Source organism: Loxodonta africana, chromosome 21 (genome assembly GCF_030014295.1).
Source record: "Loxodonta africana isolate mLoxAfr1 chromosome 21, mLoxAfr1.hap2, whole genome shotgun sequence".
NCBI lineage: Eukaryota > Metazoa > Chordata > Mammalia > Proboscidea > Elephantidae > Loxodonta > Loxodonta africana.
In genome coordinates, this window is record NC_087362.1 from 74649566 (window position 1) to 74673958 (window position 24393).

At 41.1% G+C, this 24393-nt stretch overlaps 1 protein-coding gene across 1 annotated transcript; it reads right to left on the reverse strand.

The window, feature by feature from the left end:
* Positions 1-727: 727 nt before the first annotated feature.
* Positions 728-22667, reverse strand: LOC111752351 (histone-lysine N-methyltransferase SETMAR-like). The gene is made up of 3 exons (XM_064274124.1): positions 22502-22667; positions 11904-12000; positions 728-4050 (listed from the first exon to the last, which is right to left on the reverse strand). Exons 1-3 carry the CDS (start codon positions 22565-22567, stop codon positions 3671-3673), a joined length of 543 nt encoding a protein of 180 aa, XP_064130194.1. The 5' UTR covers positions 22568-22667; the 3' UTR covers positions 728-3670.
* Between the last annotated feature and the right edge of the window lie 1726 nt (positions 22668-24393).

Genomic DNA, 24393 nt, shown 5'->3' on the forward strand with positions numbered 1-24393 from the left:
GGCCAGGTGGGCCCAGGAGGTCTTGGACAGCATGCAGAGGACAAGTGCTGGAGGAGTCCACTTTTCACTGGCTTTCGATATTTCTAAATTTGCTCAAGATCTTTCATGCATACTGTTAAAGTGGCTGTTAAGTGTTCTAATCTCACAATATACAATTAGGCCAGGCAGGGCATCTTCAATGTGGCATGATTGGAGGAGGAAATGGAATGTGTCTAATTGCCTCTATGAACAACTACCTCCCCTCCTTTGCTGAGACCAGAATTGGATGGTGCTTGGCTACCACTCTGAACATGTTTATCAAAGATTCTATAGCAGAATTCCAATCAAAAGGGGGAAAATGCAGAACACAGTTTGAGATTATCATGGAATCTAGATTTTCTGGAGCCATTGAGGCTAGGTGAACCCCTGAAACTGTCCTGAGCTCATCTTAAACCTTAAACCAAAACTACCCCTCTGAAGTCTATTTCAAGTCAAACTATAGTTCAGAACTTTATTTAGTACAGAATGTCTGCCTGGAGCATTGTGCTCTTTTAAAGAATTATCTATATATGACCAAATTGACAACAGCAATTTAAAAGGTTAGGTGAAATGCTTAGGGGGCAGTGAGTTTTGGAGGAGGAATAATTTGGAAAAGGATAGTGAGAATGATTGTACAACTTGAAGAATGTACTGAACGTCATTGAATTGTACATGTAGAAATTTTTGAACTGGTGTATATTTTCCCACAAAAAAATCATTAAAAAATTTTTTTTATGTGATTAAAAATTTATTGTGTGATTGATGAACCAAAATGGCTATCCAAAGCCACTTTTTGTTCTCTCCTGTAATTAGGACCCAAGCTACCTAAGGGGCACCAGGGGAAGTAAGATGTGTCTTTATCTCAGAACACAAAAGTTCTACCAAGATGCCTTTGAAAGCTTTAATTTTATTTTATATTTTATGGAAGAGGAAAATGAGCACATTGAGATGCTTGGCTGGTCTTCTGTGCAAAAAAATTCTCATTTTCCTTACAAATCCAAAAGCTGCTCCTAAATTAAATAGGTATAAATGTAAAGCTTTAGTTTCCATTTTTCCAAACAAAGGAGAGATGTGAAAGTTTCATTTCACAATGATGAAAATACTGTTTATTCTGTTTACATTTACCTTTCATATTTCCAAAAACAGACTATGATTTTTAGGAATGATACAAATAATTGTGAAGGAGAAAGGCAGGCAGCTTATATTCCATCTGAAAGGACTTTTCTTGTCCTCCTGTGTGGCTAATAAGGGAGCACTCAATGGAGGTAAGCCAGAGAGACTCAAGAGGCCAGCCTTCCTTTGCAGCCAGGAACTCCAGACAGTCCAAGCCAATAAAGAAGCAGTCAGGGAGCGCACAATGCAGGTAAGCCAGAGTGACTCAAGAGGCCAGCCCTCGTTTGCAGCCCAAGCCAGGCACCACCTTCACTGAGCACTGAACCCCGCCCACGAGCCTGCCCTGGACACTGAGGGGCTTCCAGAGGCCTCCCACACTTTGCTTTGCCTCCTTTGCCTTTTCCTTTCACAGTATTAACTACCACTTACTGGGCGCCTGCTCTGTGCCTTGGCCTTTACATTGCCATTGTTTCTCTCCAAACCCTGCGAGGTGGCACCATGGGCCCCAGTTTGCAGATCAGGAAAGTGAGGCTCAAGGAGAGTATCAGTCAGGAATCTTGCTTTTCTGAAATGGGAAACCAAACTCATAATGGCTTTCACTTAAGCAAAAAGGGTATTTACTGGCTCATATAGCAAAAACGAAGTGATCGTACCAGTTTCAGGCACAGCTGGATCCATGTGCTCACAGAGCCGCAGGCCTGTTTCTGACTCAGGTCAGCACTCCTTGGAGGTGGTAAGGAAGATCACAAGGCTAACTCATTACCCTGTATCTGCTCCTTTTCCTGACTCATATCATATTTTATTGCTTCCATTTGGGTGTTTCTACCCATTCCCCAAATACTCCTTTGGGCTGGAGCAAGGATATCCACTTACTGTCTTAGACCCAAGCCTGGCATCCCACTCTGGAAGTCTGATGAGAGGTCTGATAATTGGGGGACAGGTGGCCATTAAATGACTACCTTCCACTCCAAAGAGACCAACTATATAAAACTACCTCCTTTCGCATTGGCCAAGCCACTGCTCTGCCCTCTGTGGCTGTTCAACCTCCTCCTTTAACCTTCGACATGAAGTCCTTCCCATACGTGGGGTTCCCTGCAACCCTGTCAGTGTGAGCCACATCAGAAGCTTCACTCTACTGGGAGTAAGAAGAGTCTCCCAAAGTACTGGGTAGGTTCCCTGACAAGAATGGAGTAGTAGACGGGCAGGTGACTCCAAGTGAGGGCATCCAACTAAGGGGGTAGGAACCTTAGGACTAAAAGTATCCTACACGCTGCTCAATTTTTTTTAATAGGCTACCTTAACTGTTCTCTCTTTCATGGAACAGACTTATGAGGTTGTCAGGAGGGAGAGGCAGGAGGAGGACCATCCCAGTATCTTACCCCAACTTAGTCCCTGGATGTCACAATGAGTAACTGCCAATCTACCGACATCATAAAACAGCCATGAATTTTCGTCTCTCATAGGCCATTTATGTTTTTTAAAAATTGGAATAAAAGAAGGCATTGGTTCTTTGTGACAAATAAGTATCATCCAAAAACTTTCACTAAGCCAGATCTATTCTGTGCATGACTTGGGTGTTAGAGAGAAGCATCTCCTCTTCATTCAAAAAAGTATTTTCTGAGAATCCAAGAGCATTTGCACAAGCGGCTTATCTCCTGGGAGCCCTCTTTGCCCAGATCTTTGCATGGCTGACTCCTAACCATCTTTGCACACGTACAGCACACACCCTGGGTTGGGACACCTTCCTCCAAGGAAGAAGTCCCAAAACTTGGAAACACCTGTAGTCTTCCAGCACCGTGGGTACCTCTCAGTCTTCATGCTCTGCTGGGGCCCGGGAAGGCATTATGTTGAATCATATAAAACTGTCTTCTTTCTAAGTCAAAATAATGTAATCCTTTCAAGAAAAAAAATTATTTATTCAGTCAAAATATGCACCGCTGGCAGTAACCGCTTTCCCTGATGGGATATTAAATGATATATGCCATATTTACAAAATTCAGCATTTTTAAACTGTCAGAATGTGTTCAAATCCTCCAATTACTGTTTCTCAATTGAGGAATGTTCTGTTTCTTAGAAAGAGCTCCAAATGATGAAAAAAGTGATAATCTGTTGAAAAAAGGTCGAGTGAGAATGACGGATGTGGCAAAATTTCTTAGTCCAATGCAGTTAACTTTGCTATGGTGATTTGTGATTTCTGTGGTCAAATGTCATCATGATAATTACGGGTCCGTATCTGCTAACCAATGCAGAGTGCTTTTAGATCAAATTTTGATATATATTTCTAACATATTGAAAGTAAAATACTACCATTATTGTTTTACCAGTGTTAAAAAGCAGTACTGAAATGGCCTTTTTTCAGATCACCAGTCACCACAATCTTTTTTGGTTGCCATGATGGTTTTTGACATGTTTGGGAACTTTACCAACTTCCGCCTGTTGTCCTGATCCGTTTCAACTGTGATACAGTATCCACTTTTTGCCATCAATTATGATCCTCTCCAAAATAGATCTTCGCTCTTTCAAATCTTAAGAAATCTCTCTAACCATCAACTGATGTAGTACCTACCCACCTGTCCAATTTTTTCACCTTCCCTATTGCAGCCAGGTGTCGAGAAATTGTTGTAGCAGAAACTCCTAAGTCTGCTGCAAGACCTCGAATTGCTGATTTGGGGTTAGCTTCCACCATAGCTCTTAACTGATCTTCATTTAAAACAGATTTGGGTCTCCCACGAGGTTCATTTTTCAGACTCATAACCCCAGAACGAAATTTTTCAAACCACCACCGGACAGTCCTTTCACTTACAGAGCCTCCTCCAAAGACGGAATTGATGTTTCTGCTTGCCTCAGCTGCACTATGTCCCAGTTTAAATTCATATAAAAAAAGTATTCGTAAATCTTTCAACGATACAGTATTCACTTCTGTGGAGAAAATAAACAACAAAAGCGCAATCATCAAAGAAAACTGAAGGGCATAATACCATTATGAATACGAAACAACAATCAAAAACAGACCTGATATCAACTTTACTAATCAATTTTTAATTGGTCAAGTATCACCGACTTCACTCGGAGGTTACCTGTTTTTACCACTGTATCTGCTGCCATCGGTTCATATTAGGTGGATGTTACTTTTAAGCCTTTTGGTTTTCCATTAAGAATAAAATTTCCAGCAATTTTATAAGCATCTACCATGGAAGAAATGCTTTCAAGCTAAAACCTGAGGTATGTTTTTAAACCAGGAGATCAATGTCCACTGAACGATTTTTCAGTACTATCAAATTAAGATCTCAGATCAATTTAGTACTTATAAAAATTTCCCCCACAGTGGGTTCAAAATGCCCGTTTCTCATGTTTTGTCAGAGGCATTTTTAGATCTTCCTCCTCCCCAACTCATACCATCTGAATGGCTTCTACTTCATGACCTCTTTCAGTTTCCTAAATTCTTATTTACTGTAGAATTTACCTTCTTTCACCTAGTCCTCAGTTCGACTCCTCTGGGCTTCAGGCTTAATTTTGGTATGTATGAATAAAAATAATATATATATTTTAGGGCTATGAGAGAACTGTTTGCCTAAGTTCTCCTGGCAGTCAAGTATTCGAAATGGCACTGGAGTCCACTACCCTGTGTGTTTTTAAAAACTACAACAATGACATACGTGTCCCACCAAAAGGTTTTAAAAAAAAGCACGACAAATTCTGCAGAATTCAAGTCTGCACAATGCTTGATGTTGAGAGGAATCTTGAAGTAGGAGGGGATGTTTCTTTTTCAGTGGCTTTAATTCTGGCCCCCTGTAAGGACACGGAAACCCTCTTGGTGTAGTGGTTAAGAGCTATGGCTGCTAAAAGGTCAGCCGTTTGAATCCACCAGGTGCTCCCTGGAAACTCTATGGGGCAGTTCTACTCAGTCCTACAGGGTCACTATGAGTCAGAGTCAACTTGACAGCAAAGGATTTGGTTTTTGGTTTTTATAAGCACATATTCCTCCATAGCAACTTTTCTGCCTTTTTCCTCCCCTCTGCTTCCAAGATGGTGAAGTGGGAATGGAAAAGGCCTCCACTCCTTTTTGCCCTCACTTGAATTCCAGATTGGACCATTCCAAATATGCAGACAGGTTAGCAGAAAAAAAAAAAAATCTGACCTCACCATCATATACTGGTACCAAAACACATAAACTCATTGTAACGTGGTTGCGTCAGAAGCCTTCTACCTTCAGGGGGAAGGAAGAGAAGAATCAAGATCAACAGCCCAAAGATCATTCCTGTGAGGTGGAGGTCAGAGATGCCTCCACTCTCCAAATTTTTAACAATTCTGACACCAGTCATCCTCCCCACAGCACTCTCCGCTTCTCTGCTGCGTTTGGTAATTTGTTGCAATGGCCACACAGAACTCACAGACCACACTCACAGTTATGAGTTTCTTAGGGAAGTTAACAGGCTACAACTTGGGATCGGGATCAACTTGGAAATAACAGGAACAACTCAGGAGACAGGATACAGTTCATTTATCAGGACAGCTTCCAGCCAAGACAGTTCTCAGCTCCTTTTCTGCTGTGCCCACAGGCCTGGCCTTGTTCTGGTCTTTGCCGCCAGACCATGCCCAGGCTGAGCCTCAGCCTCCAGGCCGTGCTTGGGCCTCTGCCACTGGCCCCTGCTCTGTCTGAGCCTCAGCCTCCCAGCCCTGCTTGGGCCTCTGCCACTGGTCCCTGCTCTATCTGGGCCTCGGCCTCCTGGCCCTGGTCAGGCCTCTGCCCCTGGCCCCTGCTCTGTTTGGGCTTCAGCCTTCCAACCCCACTCCCGGTTCTTTTGGCTCCACTGTCAAATGCCCAGGGGTGCCCCATTCCATCACCAAGCCTCCTGCCCTAAGGCGCTCAGCTTTCTTTCTCCATGGGTCCGCGAGGCCACTGCAGCCACCTGGCACTATGGGTTCTAGCCCACTGCAGCTGTCTTGTGATGGTCTCCTGGTTTTCACCACTCACGCTGTCTTGCACCATCTTACGTCTCCAGTGTTTCAGCTCTGTCTCCTGGGTCTAGGAGGTTCTCAGCACAGGGATCCCGGGTCCAAAGGACATGCTCCGCTCCCAATTCTTCTTCTTGATGGTAGTAAAGCCCCCCTCAACCTCTGTGGGATTGGCTCTTTACGAGCCAGCAAAACCACAAACTGACCAATCCCCTTGGTAGGCCACAGTCACCTTATTTGCATGGTAAACTGTCTCATCCATGCAATGGTTTTACATACCTTATTTCCATAGTAAACTGTCCAATCCCTTTGGAAAATCGTGCCAGTAACTCATCTTGGCAGAACAAGAAACCCAGAGCCAGAAAGGCCATAAGTAAAGAAAAACCAGTTGCACTGCACACATACTGCAAAGATAATATTAGGTAAGCTAGTAGCTTTATTCTAATCCCTAATATACTGAAAGCAATTACCCTGCTGTTCCTCAATGTAGTGAAAATGGAAGGGAGGTGATTCTAGTCAATACAGTAGATTTAACTCAGGCAAGAAATCACCCCTTCCACCCCAAACAAATAAACATGCCAGTTAAGATACCACCAAAAACCAAACCAAAACTTGTTTTCATACATAGCTGAGTCCAAACAGCAAGAAAGAGAATTTCTCAAATGCAAAAAAAGTAAGAAAGCGGACCAAAAGCCTTGGTCGTGAAGGGACATGTGAACAAAAGAATTCATATCCCAGAACTACAAATAATGGAACAATCTGAAACAGACATTTTTAACTAAGTATGTCTAAAATGTTCAAAGAGAAAAACTTAGAAATAAAATCCATTAGGAAAGAACAGGCCACTGTAAAAAAAATAAATCCTACACTGCATTTATTTATCATGTCTTCGTAGTCTTCTCCAGTCTGTGACAGTTCCTCAGTCTTTCCTTGTTTTTCATGACCTTGACTGTTTTGTAGTGTTTGGCTAATGGAAATTTTCTATTTTTCCCGTTCCTTTTACATTTATTAATCGGAATTCTACTGTAAGGAAAAGCTGTTTCTTCTCTTCTGTTTATTCATATCAGTATGGATTCATGGATATTTATTTTATTCTATGCATTATAATCAAATAATGTCATTATTTTGTTACTCAAATTGTCTCAGCTTTAGCCACTGGGAGCTCCTTCAGGCTGGCTTTTTTTTTTTTTTTTCCTTATATTCTGGCACCTCAAGATGTTTCAGGCTCCCCTGCTATTCTCCCTGTCCCAGTCCTAAAATCAATCACTTCTCTTTTTATTGGAGAATGCTGTTTAGACACCAAAATCCCGGTGCGAGGTTTGTTCATTATTACTGGGGTGTCACTGCTCTCTCAGTGGACAGAGCTTGGAAATATATGCATGCATACTAACCCACACATATACTGATATCTCAAATTCCACCAAAAGATGAACTAGATTACTGGGAGCTCCTAAAAATTAAATACTTATGTGCATCAAAAGACTTCACCAAAAAAGTAAAAAGAAAACCTATAGACTGGGAAAAAAATTTTGGCTATGTCATATCTGACAAAGGCCTAATCTCTATAATCTACAGAATACTTCAACACCTAACAACAAAAAGACAAAAAATCCAATTAAAAAAATGGCCAAGGATACGAACAGACATTTCACCAAAGACATTCAGGGGGTTAAAAGACACATGAGGAAATGCCTGCCATCATTAGCCATTGTTGTTGTTAGGTGCCGTGGAGTCGGTTCCGGCTCGTAGCGACCCTATGCACAACACAACGAAACACTGCCTGGTCCTGGTCTGTCCTTACAATCGTAGTGATGCTTGAGCTCATTGTTTCAGCCTCTGTGTCAATCCACCTCATTGAGGGTCTTCCTCTTTTCTGCTGACCCTGTACTCTGCCAAGCATGATGTCCTTCTCCAGGGACTGATCCCTCTTGAAAACATGTCCAAAGTATGTAAGACGCAGTCTCGCCATCCTTGCTTCTAAGGAGCATTCTGGTTGTACTTCTTCCAAGACAGATTTGTTCGTTCTTTTGGCAGTCCATGGTATATTCAGTATTCTTTGCCAACACCACAATTCAAAGGCGTCAACTCTTCTTTGGTCTTCCTTATTCACTGTCCAGCTTTCACATGCATATGATGTGATTGAAAATACCATGGCTTGGGTCAGGCGCACCTTAGTCTTTAAGGTGACATCTTTGCTCTTCAACACTTCAAAGAGGTCCTTTGCAGCAGATTTACCCAATGCAATGCATCTTTTGATTTCTTGACTGCTGCTTCAATGGCTGTTGATTGTGGATCCAGGTAAAATGAAATCCTTGACAACTTCAATCTTTTCTCTGTTTATCATGATGTTGCGCATCGGTAGAGTTGTGAGGATTTTGGTTTTTCTATGTTGAGGTGCCATTAGAGAAATGCAAATCAAAACTAAAATGAGATACCATCCCACTCCAACAATACTGACACTAATAAAAAAAAAAAGCAGAAAATAATACTAGAGGTTGCAGAAAGATTAGAATTTGTATGCACTGCTAATGGGAATGCAAAATGGCACAACCGCTATGAAAACAATATGGCGCCTCCTCAAAAAACTAAAAATATCATATAATCGAGCAATCCCGCTCCTAGGAATATATCCTAGAGAAATAAAAACCATCACAAGAATAGACATATGCACACCTATGTTCATTGCAGCATCATTCACAATAGCAAAAAGATGGAAAAACCTAAGCGCCTATCAACAGATGAATGGATAAAACAAATTATGGTACATACACACAATGGAATACTATGCAACGATAAGAGAACAATGATGAATCTGAAATATCTCACAACATGGGTGAATCTGGAGGGCATTACGCTGAGTGAAATAAGTCAATCACGTCTGTTTTCCAAAGTGGCTGCTCCATTTCACATTTCTGCCAGCTGTACAGAAGGGTTCCAATCTCTCCACCAACACTTGTTACTGTCTTTTTTATTATCGCCATCCTCATGGGTATGAAGTGGCATTTCATTGTGGCTTTGATTTGTATTTCCCAAATGACTAATGGGAAACCCTGGTGGTGCAGTGATTAAGAGCTACGTCTGCTAACCAAAGGGACAGCAGTTCGAATCCACCAGGCACTTCCTGGAAACCTTATGGGGCAGTTGTACTCTGTCCTGGAGGGTAGCTATGATTTGGAATCAACTCGACAGCAATGAGTTTGGTTTTTTTTGGTTTAATGACTAATGATGTTGAGCATCTTTCATGTACTTATTGGCCATTTGTTTATATTATTTGAAGAACTACATATTCAAATCCTTTGCCTTTTTTTTTTTTAATTGGGTTATTTGTCTTTTTATTACTGAGTTGTTCTTTAAATATTCTGAATGCAAGTGCCATATAAGACATGGGATTTGCCATTTTTTTTTCCTATTCTGTGGATTATCTTTTCACTTTCTTGATGATATCATCTACGACACAAAAGTTTTAAATTTTGATGTAGTCCAATTTATCTACTTTTTCTTTTGTGATTTGGCCTTCTGGTGTCATATTTAAAAAACCACTGCCTAACTAAAGGTCACAAAGATTTACTGTTACGTTTACTTCTAAAAGTTGACTTCATTTTTGTCTATGGTGTGAAGCAGAGGCCCAACTTCACTTTTTTGTATGTGGATATCCAGTTGTCCTGGCACAATTTGTTGAAAACACTATTCTTTCTCTACTTAATTGCCTTGGTACCCTTGTTGAAAGCCAAATGACCATTTTCTGGGCTACTCTTGCATGTTTGTTTTTCCATATGAACTTCTGTTATCAGCTTGTCTAACTCCGTAAAATAGGTTGTTGGTATTTTTATTAAGAGTGCACTAAATTTGTAAGTTAATTATCTTAATGAGGACTGATATCTTTATAATGTTGAGTCATCCTATTCAAGAACGGGGATGTTTCTTCATTTGTGTAAATCTGCTTTGGTGTGTTTCAGGATTGTTTTAAATTTTTCTTGCACATTTCTTATTTAATTTATTCCTGAATATTTAATCTTCTATGCTGCAATATATTGTAAATGGGGTTTTCTCTAACATTATGTCCTCTGTTTATTGGTTGCACATAGAAAAAAACTACTAATTTTCTATACATTAATTTTCTATCCTGCTACTTTACTGAATTCTTTTACTGTTCAGTTTTATCACTGGTTCCTTGGGACAACTTTACTTTGTTCTTGATCTGAATGGAAATGCCCCAGGGTTTTCCCATTAAATAAGACACTAGTTTTAACACTAAGGTATATATACTTTAACACAGTAGGAAAGTATCCCTCAATTCCTATTTTCTTGAGCTATTTTTTAAAATCATGAATGGGTACTAAATTTTTTCAAAGGGTTCTGAGCATCTATGAAGATAATCCTATGATTGCTCTTTATTAATATGGTATATGATATTGAAGCCCTGGTGGCACAGTGGTTAAGAGCTATAGCTGCTAACCGAAAGGTCAACAGTTTAAGTCCACCAGTCGCTCCTTGGAAACCCTGTGGAGCAGTTCTACTCTGTCCTCTAGGGTCCTTGTGATATTAATCGATTTCCTAACATTGAACCAACTTTGCAGTCCTGGAATAAATCCAGTCTTGGCACTTTTACATTTGTTCTTCTCTCTGTCTAGAATTTGCTTTCCCCTGGTTTCGCATGTTTAGCCCCTTCGCCCTATTCAGGTCTTAGCTAAAATATTACCTCCTCAGAGAGGCAATCCCTGAGCACTCAATCAACAGTAGCCTTCCAGTCATCCTCTAACACAATACCCTATTTTAATCTCTATTCAGCACTTATTATTAGCTGATATTTTTCCTATGTTCATTGTATATTTCTCTTTACTAGAATGTAAGCTCCGTGACATTAGTGAACCTGTGCTAATAGTAGATTTACTGCTCTATGACCCAGAACTACAGTATCTGGCATATTTCAGGCCCTCAATAAATGTAGTAATTCCCATTTGGGTTCATTAAATGAACCGAATGTCTGATTTTATCATAGGAAAAAATAAGAGTAACAAAAATGTGTCTTCTCTGAACACATTTACTGAATACATCTCGATTTGTCTACATTTAAGAGAATGCTACAAGCTCAAACAAAATTAAAACCAGCAATTTTCAGACAGTCTAAATCAGTGAATTGAAAAAAGTAACCAGTACTTTAAAAAATATTAACACTAAAACCAAGGGTCTTTTTCTTTCACGTTTAATATTTTCAAGTGAAAATTTCTCATTAAAATTTGTTACAAGATTTATCAATATTGTAAAAGAGTTAACTTTTAAATTGGATAAAGAACAAATAAACAACATAAATGAACTTACTGTATCTAGTAAAAGCCAAGATGAACTTCCAGAGTATAATATTTTAACCTCACCAGCAAAAAAAAAATTTAACTCACAAAAATGAATTTCAAATATACATCTACTCCTCACTTATTGACATGGTTAGGTTCCAAAGACCAGGTCATTATGTGAAAATCATCATTACACAAAAATGGAGGATGACCACGTCAGATCACAAAACAGAGGATGACTTCATTACACAATTGCCAAATTACATCATTGCCAAACCACTGAGAATCATGGCCCAGCCAAGTTGAACCACAGCCTTAGCCATCAGAACCAGTGCTACTCTCCTCAGGCCTCAGCATTCATCACTGCCAGACGTATGTCGTTAATGCATGAAATAGTCAGATAGTAGAATTTTTACTATTGTCGTAAACGTGAAACGTGGATAAAGAGATAGTCGATAGGTGAGGAGTAGATGTATACACTAGAAACTTTAAAAGGTGGAAAAGTGGTAAACTCTTAACAATTACCTGTAAAGGGGGATGATTTCTCTGAATGTTTTACTTTTAGACGTTTTCTGGTAATAAATACGTAACCACAAGGACAAGATTTACATGCAACAGGAACCTGGGGAAAAATAGGAAAAATTATATTACTGATTTATTACTATTAAATTTCTCAAGTGTTTATGTGGTCTCTCCAACTGAGCAATAAGTTACTTGAAGCTGAATCACATTTATATTTAAATCCATCTCTTCATAAAACATTATTTGAGATAGGAATTATACCCAATAAGCCTTCCCATTCTCCTAGTGCTTAGCAGCGTCACGCGCATAGTAAAAGGTTTGTACATGCTAATGTCAGTGGCCAGGGAAAGAACCTGAAGAATGTGAAGAAAATAAGTATTTCCTAAATGTCAGTCCTAGAATAGATTACAACATGGATTAGACTAGATCAAAGGGACTGATTAGAAAATTATTACATTAATCCCAGAATGAGATGCTGGTGAAAAAGCGATTAAAAAAAAAAAGTTGACATTTCAAAGGGAATAGGGAAAAAGATGTGGGGGGGGGCGGGGATCAACAAATCAGTTACTGGTTATAAAGCAGCAAGAACTGAGAATGACTCCAAGAGTTCAAGCATGAGAGGGGAGGACGGCCAGTCCCACTGGCAGAAAAAGGAGCGTTTACGATAGCCACTTCGAGGGGCAAGAAAACGGAAGCACGTGAAAAAAGGTGTCCAGACGGTTCCTCCTATCCTCTGCTCCAGGAAAGGCCTTTCATAAATCCCGTAAGTCCTATAAGTTTCTTTTCCTTAACTGTAAAATATCTAAGGTTCTTTTCTGCCTAAAGATGTCCATGATCTTTACATATTAAAAAAGTGAATAATTTTATTATTTAAGAACTTTACTAAAGTATAACGAATACACAATGAACTGCACATTTATAATGTACAATTTGACGTCTTGGCACGTGTACACACACGTGAAACCATCACCACAATCAAGATAGTGAACATACCCATCATCCCCCAACGTTTCCTCATGTCCTTTGTAATCTCTCCCTCCTGTCCCTCCCTAACTCCCAGTCCCCAGGCAACTCCTGATCTGCTTTATGGTCACTGTAGTTTGGATTTCCTAGAGTTTTATATAAAGAAATTGTAAGTACATACTTTTTAATTTGGCTTCTTTCACTCTGCATAATTATTTTGAGACCTGTCCATGTTGTTGCATGTAACAAGTTCAGTCCTTTTTATTGCTGAGCAATGTTTCATTGTAAGGACATAGCCGTTTGGATATTCATTAACTTGCTGATGGACATTTGGATTGTTTTCCATTTGGGGCTATCACAAATAAAGCTGCTATGAATATTCTTGTGCCACCTCTTGGGGAGACATATGCTTTCTTTTCTCCTGGATAAATACCTAGGAGTGGAATGGCTGGATCATAGGCCAATTGTTTTCCAAAGTGGCTGCACCATTTTACACTCCTTTTTACCAGCAGTAAGAGTTTCAGTGTCTCTACATCTTCACCAATACTTGGAGTGTTCAGCCTTTTTAATTTTAGCCACTCGAATAGGTGGTGTCTTAGTTTCTTAGTGCTGCTATCCCAGGAATTACATAAGCCGCCAAGGGGGTGGCTTTAATAAACAGAAGTTTATTTTCTCACAATTTAGGAGGCTACAAGTCCAAATTCAGGGTGCCAGCTCTAAGAAAAGGCCTTCTTTCTCTCTCAGCTCTGGAAGGTCCTCGTCCCTTTTCAGCTTCTGTTCCTCATTTCCTTGGTGATCTTCACGTGGCATGTATCTTTTCCTCAGTTTCTGATTGCTTCTCTGTGCCTAATCTGCTCTTTTTATATCTCAAAGGTGATTGGCTTAAAACACACTCTACACTGATATGCCTCATTAACATAACAAAACCCTACCCCCAAATAGGAGGACTTATAGCACTTTTTTTTGTGGGGAGGTGGGGAATGACAGAATCTGATCCATAACAGATAAGTAATAGGCTCTCGTTACAGTTTTCATTTGCATTTCCCAGATGACTGATGATGCTGAGCATCATTTCTTGTGCTTATTTGTCATCCATATATCTGAGTATTCAAATCTTTGTCCATTTCTTTTATTGGTTTTTTAATTGAGGTTTGAAGGTCCTTTATATAGTCTGGAGCCCTGGTGGTGCCGTGGTTAGGAGCTCAGCTGCTAACCAAAAGGTCGGCAGTTCGAATGCACCAGCTGTTCCTTGGAAACTATATGGGGCAGTTCTACAGTTCTACTCTGTCCTATAGGGTTGCTATGAGTCAAAACCAACTAGACAGTTTGGTTTTTCTTTTTTTTTTTTTGGTTTTATATATTCTGGATACAAGTTTCTTATCAGATATATGCTTTGCAAAGGTTTTCTCACAGTCTGTGGCTTCTTTTTATTCTTTTAACAGTGACTTTCAAAGAGCAGAAGTTTCAATTTTGATGAAGCCCAATTTAACAATTTTTTTGCTTGTTTGCACTGTGTTTTTTGAAAAAAAAAAATTTTTTTTTTCTTAACTAACATATTTGCTTAATTCAAGGTCACAAAGATTTTTCTCTATTTTCTTGCAGACGTTCTATAGTTTAAAAGTCTTAATTTAGATCTATGATCCACCTTGAAATATCTGCATATGGTATAGGTAAGAATCAATGTGTGTGTTTGTGTGTAACATGTGGCTATCCACTTGTTCCAGCACTATTTGTTGAAAAGAATATTCTTTCTCTACCGTTGTGATCACCCCATAGAGAAGGGATGAACCCCACACACAAAATTTGGTTCAGGTATTGAGATGGATGATGCCACACATGCACCAAGGAGGTCTGAAAGACTTTCATAATGAGGCTTTATGAAGAGAGCAAGGCAGGCTCCCAAGCAGGTCCAAAAATTGCTTAAGAGAATAAGGAAAGGAAACTGGGCTGAGTTTTCACAGTGGGGTGGGGTGGGGTGAGGGCTCCTGCGAGTGCACAGCTGAAGTTGTGTCGTTTGAACTTCCTGCTGGAGCTACAGAAGAGAACACTCAAGCTTTCTTATGTGGGGGAGACGGGGAAAGCAAGAGTGGGGCCTCAAAGCTGTCAGCAACCAAACATCAAGAGTCAGCCTCTTTATAATTTACCCCTGGTGTGTGATGACTGAAAAACGCCATGTTTCATTTAAATGAACTTGAACTTGTTTAAGCAAAACCATTATGGTGTTCTAAGAAGCCTGTGGCCACTAAGGGAGGTGAAAGTTCCACTGAATGCCTTGTTCAAGCGCTCAGCACTGTGCATTTTGAAAAGTGAAATGAGTGCCTTGGTCACTATCAGTAATATCTGGAACACCAACAGGAATAAAGTGTTTTGGTGAGGCCTCATATTTGGCCTTAGTATGTGCAGAGACATTGTGTGGCCTTGATTTATATTTTGGATATCTGTGAGGTAAGAGATTTCCAAAGCTGTTTACTCCAAAAGGGGGTAAATGAATAATTTCTTTTGTGAAGATCAACACAAAGCTGGTTCCTATGGGGCGTAGGTTAAAGATGTCCCAAATGTCCAGCTTTTCCAAGCTACAGTACCACTCCATCGTTTCTAACATCAACTACTCCCTCTCCCCTCAGTACTCTCCCTCCTGTCTTTGGGTTCCCTAATTTGCTGCAACGTATAAGGGAAATGGCTCACGCGGCTGTGGAGGCTGTCAAGTTCCAAATTCGCGGGTCAGGTGAAGGCCTCTCCTGACCCATGTGGCTGCAGAAGCTGAGAACTCAAACCAGCAGTTCGGACCACAGGCTGCTGGCTCACAAGGCTGTGGAAGCTGGCCAATCAGGTCACACGATGGGCTGCTGGCCCAAGAGGCTGTGCAGGCAGGTGAATCCCAGAATCGGAAGGTCAGACAGCAGGCTCTGGGGAGGTCAACTGATCATGAACCTGGAAGCAGGATCCCAATGCAGAGAGGAGAAGCCTCGCCAGGACACACATGTATATCTTTCTTATATGCAGGCCACAGGGAAGGGTGTAACTTTAGTAAGGGTGGGGCTTAAGGCATGCCCTCCTGCGAGGCTGTGACCCAAGTGACACCTTATATCAATCCTGCCTCATCAACATGTAGAGGTCTGCATCCGTAACACATAAAATGGAATACAACCACACAATACTGGGAATCGTGGCTTAGCCAAGCTGACACATAACCCCAACCATCACAGGTTCCATGTACCTTATCTGTATAGCTCCACTCAATCATTGTGTGCGAGTCACAAAGACCATGGCTAGAGAGGCCGTATTAACTCATTGCACCTCAGGGGGCAATCTTGGGAAAAAAAGTGTTCTTGCTGCCACTGGCCAGATGAAATGGCCAGACGCCAGGACATCCACTGCTAAGATAACTGCCTGAAGTTTGGCCAAGTGTCCTGACCCTTTGGTCCTGTCCTTGAATTAAGAGTGTCCAGATTAAGGAATGGACAGCAGCAACTTTCCCATGGGATCCATCGTGTATGATGATATCCATAAACTGTACAAATTCCCTTGGCTACTCACTAAGTTGATTCCAAGGGGCTCTCCAGGTAGCCAAGAAGTCCAGAAGAGGGGTGACCACCTCCAGCACCATGGCACCTCACAAGGGACTTAGAGTACTAAGTCCCTTGACTATGACTATGGGAAATTTAGGCAAGGCGATATTTCCAATGTTTAGGGTGAGGTATACTTTTTTGTCCTCTATATTTGGAAACTCTCATAAGAGTTGTATATTGTTTAAATTTAGTGTGATCGTCAGATATATATATAATGGGAGCCCCAATATCAAGGCCATGAAGGTTTAACAACTGGTGCTTTTTTTTTTTAATATATGTTCTTTTTATTCTTCCTTTTGAATACAAATGGTACTTATTAAGCAACTTTTCTGAACCTTGTTTTTTACTTTATGTTATATATTTCAACATTGCCTTAGTGTTGTAAGAGCCATTGGAGGTTCCGGTGTCTCTAAGCTATAGGATTGTTGATCCTTTTTTTTTTTTTTTTAATTGTGGTAAATATATATGCAACGAAACATTTCAACAATTTTTTTCACATTTAGAATTCAGTGATATTAATTCAGTTGACATGTTGTTCAAGCATCACCATTCTCCATTTCAAAATTTTTCCATCACCTTTAACAGAAGTTCAGTGGCCCCTAAACAATGAGTACTCCTTTCTCTCTCCTGCCTGCCCACCCTGGTAAGCACTAAGAAACTTTGGTCTCAATCACTTGCCTATTCTAGGTGTTTCATATAAGTAGGATTGTACAACATTTGTCCTTTTGTGACTGACTTATTTCACTCAGCAGAATGTTTTCAAGGTTCATTCATGGTGAAGCATGTATCAAGACTTCATTTCCCTTTATGGCTAATATTCCATTGTATATGTACTATATTTGTTTATCCGTTCATCTGTTGATGGACATTTAGGCTGTTTCTACCTGTTCTCTATTGTGAATAGTGCTGCAATGAGCACTGGTGTACATCTATCTGTTTGCATTCTTGCTTTCAATTATATTAAGAATATACCTAGGATTGGAATTGCTGGATCGTATGGTAATTCTAGGCTTAACTTTTTGAACAACTGCCAAACTGTTTCCTTCAGTGGCTGTACCACTTTACAATCCTACCAGCAAGGGATGAAGATTGCAATTTCTCCACATCCTCATCAACATCTGTTACTTTCCATTTTATTACATTATAGCCGTATCAGTAGGTGTGAAGTAACATCTCATTGCTGTTTGATTTGCATCTCCCTAATGACTAATGAAGGAGCCCTGGTGGCACAGTGGTTAACCTTGGAAACACTGTGGGGTAGTTCTACTCTGTCCTATAGGGCCACAATGAGTCAAAATCAACTTGATGGCAACAGGTATGATTTTCTGGGGGGGGTTTAATGACTGACTAATTACATTCGGCATCTTTTCATGGGTGTGTTGGTCATTTGTATTTCTTCTTTGGTGAAATGTCTATTCTTTTTCCCATTTTTTTTAATTGTCTTTTTGTTGTTAAGTTTTAAGAGTTCTTTATATATTCTGTATATTAAAACCCTTATCAGATATTTGGTTCCCCAAAACTTTCTCCAATTCCATAGGTTGTCTCTTCACTCTGTAACGACTTTTGATGAATAAGAGTTTATAATTTCGATGAAGTCCAATTTATCTATTTTACCTTTTGTCCCTGTAGTTTTGGTCATATCCAAGAAACCATTGTTAAAAACTAATTCCTGAAGCATTAACCCTATGTTTTCTTCTAAGAGTTTTATGGCTTTCAGCTGGATCCATACCTCACAGTGTATATAAAAATTACTTCAAAATGTGTCACAAACCTAAATGTGAGATCTAAAACTATGTCATATATATGTAATATAAAAAAAATTCAATTAAAAAAAAAGTTTTATGTTTTAGTTCTTCCATTTAGGCCCTTGATCCATTTTGAGTTACTTTTCCTATTTGGTGGGAGGTATGCGTCAAGGTTCATTTTTTCCTTCTGGAAATCCAATTGTTCCAGCACCATTTATTAAAAAGACAATTCTTTCCCCACTGGATGGGCTTAGCATCTTGTTAGAAATCAACTAGTCATAGATGTATGGGTTTATTTCTGGACTCTCAATTCTATTCCATTGGGCTATACGTCTATCACTATACAAGTACATGACGTTTTGATTACTATAGCTTTCAAATGTTTTAAGATCAGGAAGTGTGAGCCCTCCCGTGTTCTTTTCCGTGATTATTTTGGCTATTTTGGATCCCATGCAGTTCCATATAAACTTGTGGATTGGCTTTTCCATTTCTGCAAAGAAGGTTGTTGGAATTTTGATAGGTATTTCCCTGAATCTATAGATTACTGCAGTACTGACATCTTAAGTCTTCCAATCCATGAACACAAAATGTTCCATTTATTCAGTTCTTCAACTTCTTTCAGTAATGTTTTATAGCTTTCAATGTACAAGTCTTTCACCTCCTTGGTTAAATTTATTTCTAGATATTTTACTCTTAACATGGAATCATTTTTTAACATCCTGTATAGAAAGCCAGCTGATTTTTGTGTGTTCACCTTGTACTTTGCCACTTTGCTGAATTCATTTATTAGCTCTAACAACTTTCTTTTGGGTTCTTTAGGGTCATTTATATATAGGAGCAAGTCATGTGTGAAAGGGATAGATTTATTTCTTCCTTCCCAATTTTGATATCTTTTATATTTGTTTTTTATTTTGCCTAATTGCTCTGGCTAGGTCTTCCAGTACAATACTGAATAGCAGTGGTGAGAGCAGACATCCTTGTCTTGTTCCTGATCCTAAGGGGAAATTTCTAGGTCGTTCTCCACTGAGTATAACTTTAGCTGTGGGTTTTTCATAAATACCCTTTATTCTAACTTGAGTATTTTTATCATTAAAGGATGCTAGATTTTGTAAAATGCCTTTTCTGCATCAACTGAAATGATCATTTAGATCTTTTTCTTTGCTCTATTAATGTGATGTAAAAAAAAAACAAAAAAAAAGCAAAAAGTTGCCGTCAAGTCGATTCTCTTAGCAACCAATTTTCTAATGTTGAACCACCCTTGCATTCCCAGGAGAAAGGTCACTTCATCATCATATATAATCCTTTTGGATTCGGTTTGCTACAATTTTGTTGAGGATCTTTGTATCTATATTCATAAGGGATATTACCTGTAGTTTTCTTGTGGCGTCTTTGCTGGCTTTGCTATCAGGGTAATGCTAGTCTCACAGAATGAGTTAGGAAGTGTTCCCTCTTCTGTTTTTTGGGAAAGTTTAAGAAGAATTCAAGTCACTTCTATATATGTTTGATAGAATTTCACAGTGAAGTCCAGGGCTTTTCTTCTTTTTTTTTTTTACTGATTCAGTCCCTTCACTTGTTACGGGTTTGTTGAGATACCGTATTTCTTCTTGAGTCAGTGTAGGAAATTTATGTGTTTCTAGGAATATGACCATTTCCTCTAAGTTACCTAATTTGTTGGCATAAAATTGTTCCTAGTATTCTTGTATTATCATTATTTTTTAAATCTGGTCAGTTGTAATGTCTTCACTTTCATTTCTGATTTTAGATATTTGCATTTTGTTAGTCTAGCTAGAGATTTTTAAATTTTACTACTGTTTTCAAAAAGTCAACATGTGGTTTCATTGATTTTATTGTTTTTTCTATTCTCTATTTCATTTATCTCTGCTCTGATCTTTGTTATTTCCCTCCTTCTTATAGGTTGGGCTTGATTTGCCCTTCTTTTTTATAGTTTCTCAAGTTATAGAAATAGTTTATTGGTTTTAGATCTTCTTTTTTAATGTAGGTGTTTACAGCTACATTTCCTCTGAGCCCTGTTTTCCGTGCATCCTGTAAGTTTTGATATGTTGAGCTTTCATTTTCATTTGACTCCAAGTATTTTCTGATTTCTCTTTCTATTTCATCCTTGACCTATTGGTTGTTTAATACTGTGTTGTTTAACTTCCATATATTTGTATATTTTACAGTTTTCTTTCAGCTATTGATTTCTAGTTTGATTCTATTATAGCCAGAAAAGATGCTTTGTATGATTTTAATCTTTCTAAATTCATTGAGATTGGATTTTTGACCTAACAAGTGGTCTATTCTAGAGAACGATCCATGTGCACCGGAGAGGAATGTATGTTGTGGTGTTGTTGGGTGGAGTGCTCTATATCTGTTAGGTCTAGTTAGATTATAATGTCATTCAGGCCCTCTTATTTCCTTATAGAACTTCTCTTTAGATGTTCTCTCCAATATTAAGAGTGGTGTATTAAAGTCTACAATTATTATTGTAGAGCTGTCTATTTCTTCCTTCCATTCTAACAGTATTTGCTTTTATATTTTGAGCTGCTGGTTTATCTAATTAATGAATTCGTTCCTTCATCATTCTGTGCTTTGTCTCTCATAAAATATCTTAAAATCTATTTTAGCTGATATTAAAATCACCGCCCCAGCTCTCTATTGGTTACCATTTCCCCATAACTTTGGACTTCTCTAAGAACAGTATAACCATGCCATTCCCTGCAAGGCCTTGAAAGACATTTAGACTAAGGAACGTGAAATTTCTAAGCCACAGCTGCTCTTGCAGGCACCAGTGTGGTCTCCTTTGTTTACATGTGAGCTGCCATTTGGAGATCCAAAGCCAGCCCCTGAAATGCTGTGAGACTACTCATTAACCACAATTCTGATGCTGTACACTTTACATATAGTGTCCCCTGTCAGGTATCCTTCTGCAAAGCTGGATAAACTGCCACCAAAATGACATATAAAGGCCTGTGATGGTTAATTTCATGCATCAGCTTGGCTAGGCCATGATTCTCAGTATTTTGCAATTATCAGGGGTGTGGCCTGCACCCGATATACATATGGACTTTCTAGCAAAGCTCGTTTGCTTGCTCTGGACCCTGTTTCTGGCTCATCATCATCTGACCTCCGGTTCTTGGGACACGAGCCAGCAGCTTGTTATCTGCACCACCGACTTTGGGATTTGCCAGCTCCACATCCCTGTGAGTCAGCAGCCTGCTGTCTGACCTGCTGACTTTGGGATTCGCCAGCTTCTATAGTCCTGAGAGCCAGCAGTCTGCCTCTGACCTGCTGATTCTGGGACTGTCAGCCCCTGAAACCACAAGAGTCAGGAGAAGCCTTCAGCGGACACCTGACCCACAGACGTTGGACTTGCCAATCTTCACAACTGCATCGGCCATTTCCTCGAAATAAAACCCTCTCTCTTGCTTTCTTTTTCTATATATACATATACACACACATGCTTCACTAGTTTTGTTTCTCTAGAGAACCCTGCCTAAGACAGGGCCCTTGAGGATTTCAATGTCTAGCTGAACGCTAGACTACCAGTATGGTCAAGCACCAAGGCCACTGCATTACCTAATAAATTTGCTGTAGAAAGAAGACATTAAAATTCCAAAAACTACATTAAATTCGTTGTTAGGTGCCCTCCAGTCAGTTCCAACTCATACCCACCTGCAGGAACAGCAACTTTAGTTAAAAAAAACTAGACTCCACGCCAATTTTTAAGAGGGAAGACTAGAAAAACACACGGCTTCAATGACAGGACTTAAGCTTCTTTAGTGCTCTATGAAAAATTTTTAAGAGGTTAATGACTATTTGGGTTATAAAATATTAAAGAATATCAAAACCACTAATTAAATCTAAGAGAAGGAAGTTATTACACTGCAAATCCTTTTATCACATTTAAGCTAATGTTCAGGTCGCGGTAGGGAGCTGGGAGACCACCGTCTGGGGGTCCACCGCCCGCGTCTGAAGGAACAAAGCCAGCCCGGTGGCAGGAAGGGGCTTCGGGGGCCCGGCTCTGGCCTCCGAGCGCAGCACCACGGGCACTCGGGCCGTAGCACAGGGGCCGCACGGCTGGGTCGTCCCTCGGGCCGCCGAGGGGCTCGGGCGGGTCCGGACACGGCGCCCCGGCCCCTCACGATGCGCCCACGGCCCTCCCGCGGCGGCTCACAGGAAGCACGGACTCGCCCGCGGGCCGCCAGGGGGACCCCGGCCGGCTCCGGGCTCCCGCGCTGGTCAGCGAGGCCCGCCGGGACCCGGCGCGGTGGCCTTTCTGGAGCCAACGGCCGCCAGGCAACGGCCGCCCGCCCGCCCGCCCCACCTGTTGGTCGCACTCGGGGCATGACTTGGTGGCCATCTTCACTTTCTTGGCTCGAGTTGCAGACATGCTCCTGTCCCCTCGGCGACGGCGGCTGCAGCTCAGGCTCCTCCCCTCCTACCTCAGACGCCCGAACTCCGCCCGCCCGTCCCCGCGGCGCCGGACCGGGGAGCTGGCCGGAGCGCGCGTGCGTGAGCTCGCACGGAGCCTGCGTGCCGATGGGCGGGGCGCCGGGGGCGCCGGCGACGGGCCCGGGCGTCTGGCGCCGGCTCCTCGGGACCGCGGCTTGCGCGCGCCCCCGCCGGCTCGCGCCGCACAGCTCGCGCTCCCTCGGGCTCGCCCTGAGTCTCGACAGAGGAGCCCGCCTTCACCGGCGGCGTGACAATGGCCAGGCTGCGGAGGCCAGCGTGGGGGCGTGGCTTGGGCGGGACTCTGAAGTAACGGACGTCGTGCTCGACCAACGAATACACAGAAAGGGCGGGGCGTCTGCGGTGCTGGACACGCCCCCTCAGGGAGGCGGAGACAGTGAGCGTGAGGGGGCGGGGTGGCCGTGGTGCTAGATATGCCCCCTCCCCAGGGAGGCGGAGACAATAAACCTGGAAGGGGCGGGGCCGAGGGAAGGCACTTATAGCAGGTGTTTAGTAAACTTAAACACCTGTGCTTTATCTTGATTGCATGTTTGGTCAATTTCAGACTGTAGAAGTTGGTAAAAATCTTCAATTTCTTCATCTTTGACCTTAGTGGTTGGTGCATAAATTTGGATAGTCCTATTAACTGGTCTTCTTGAAGTCGTATGGATATTATCCTGTCACTGACAGCGTTGTACTTCACGATAGCTCTTGAAATGTTCTTTTTGATGATGAATGCAATGCCATGCCTCTTCAAGTTGTCATTCCCGGCATAGTAAACCATTTGATTCTCTGATTCAAAATGGCCAATACCAGTCCATTTCAGCTTACTAATGCCTAGAATTGCCATGCATCTGCCAGTTTGTCGTGCTGTGGGGGCTTCTATTTTGCTGTGATCCTGGAAGCTATGCCACCAGATTTTAAATACCAGCAGGGCAACCCATGGCAGATAGGTCTCAGCTGAGCTTCCAGACTAAGACAAACTAGGAAGAAGGACCAGGTAGTCTACTTCTGAAAAGAATTAGCCAGTAAAAACCTCATGAATAGCAGGGGAACATTGTCTAATATAGTGCCAGAAGATGAGCTTCTCAGATTTTAAGGCACTCAAAATGCGACTGGGGAAGAGCGGCCTCCTCAAAGAGTCAACCTTAATGGCATGGATGGAGTCAAACTTTGGGGACCTTCATTTGCTGATGTGGCATGACTCAAAAGGAGAAGAAACAGCTGGAAACGTCCATTAATAGTTGGAACCTGGAATGTATAAAGTACAAATCTAGGAAAATTGGAAGTCACCACAAAGGAGATGGAACACATAAAGATAGATATCCTGGGCATTAGTGAGCTGAAAGAGAAAAAACAGACAATGGAAAAGCTTGATATCATCAGTCAGAACAAAGCCAGGGGCCGACTGCACATCAGACCATCAATTGCTAATATGCAAGTTCAAGTTGAAACTGGAGAAAATTAGAACAAGTCCACCAGAGGGAAAGTACAACCTTGAGTATACCCCATCTGAATTTAGAGACCACCTCAAGAACAGATTTGAGGCAGAGCCAAGATGGCAGAATAGACAGACGTTTCCGACTAGCCCTCTTTACGACAAAGACCTGAAAAAACAAGTGAAATGAGTATATCTGTGACAAGCTGGGAGCCCTGAGCATCAAAGGCAAGCTTAGACAACAAACTGAGGGGCAGGACGTTCACAAGTGGAGAGGAGTTACCGGACATGAATCACGGGGAGCCCCCAGGCACCATTCCCGGAGCTGT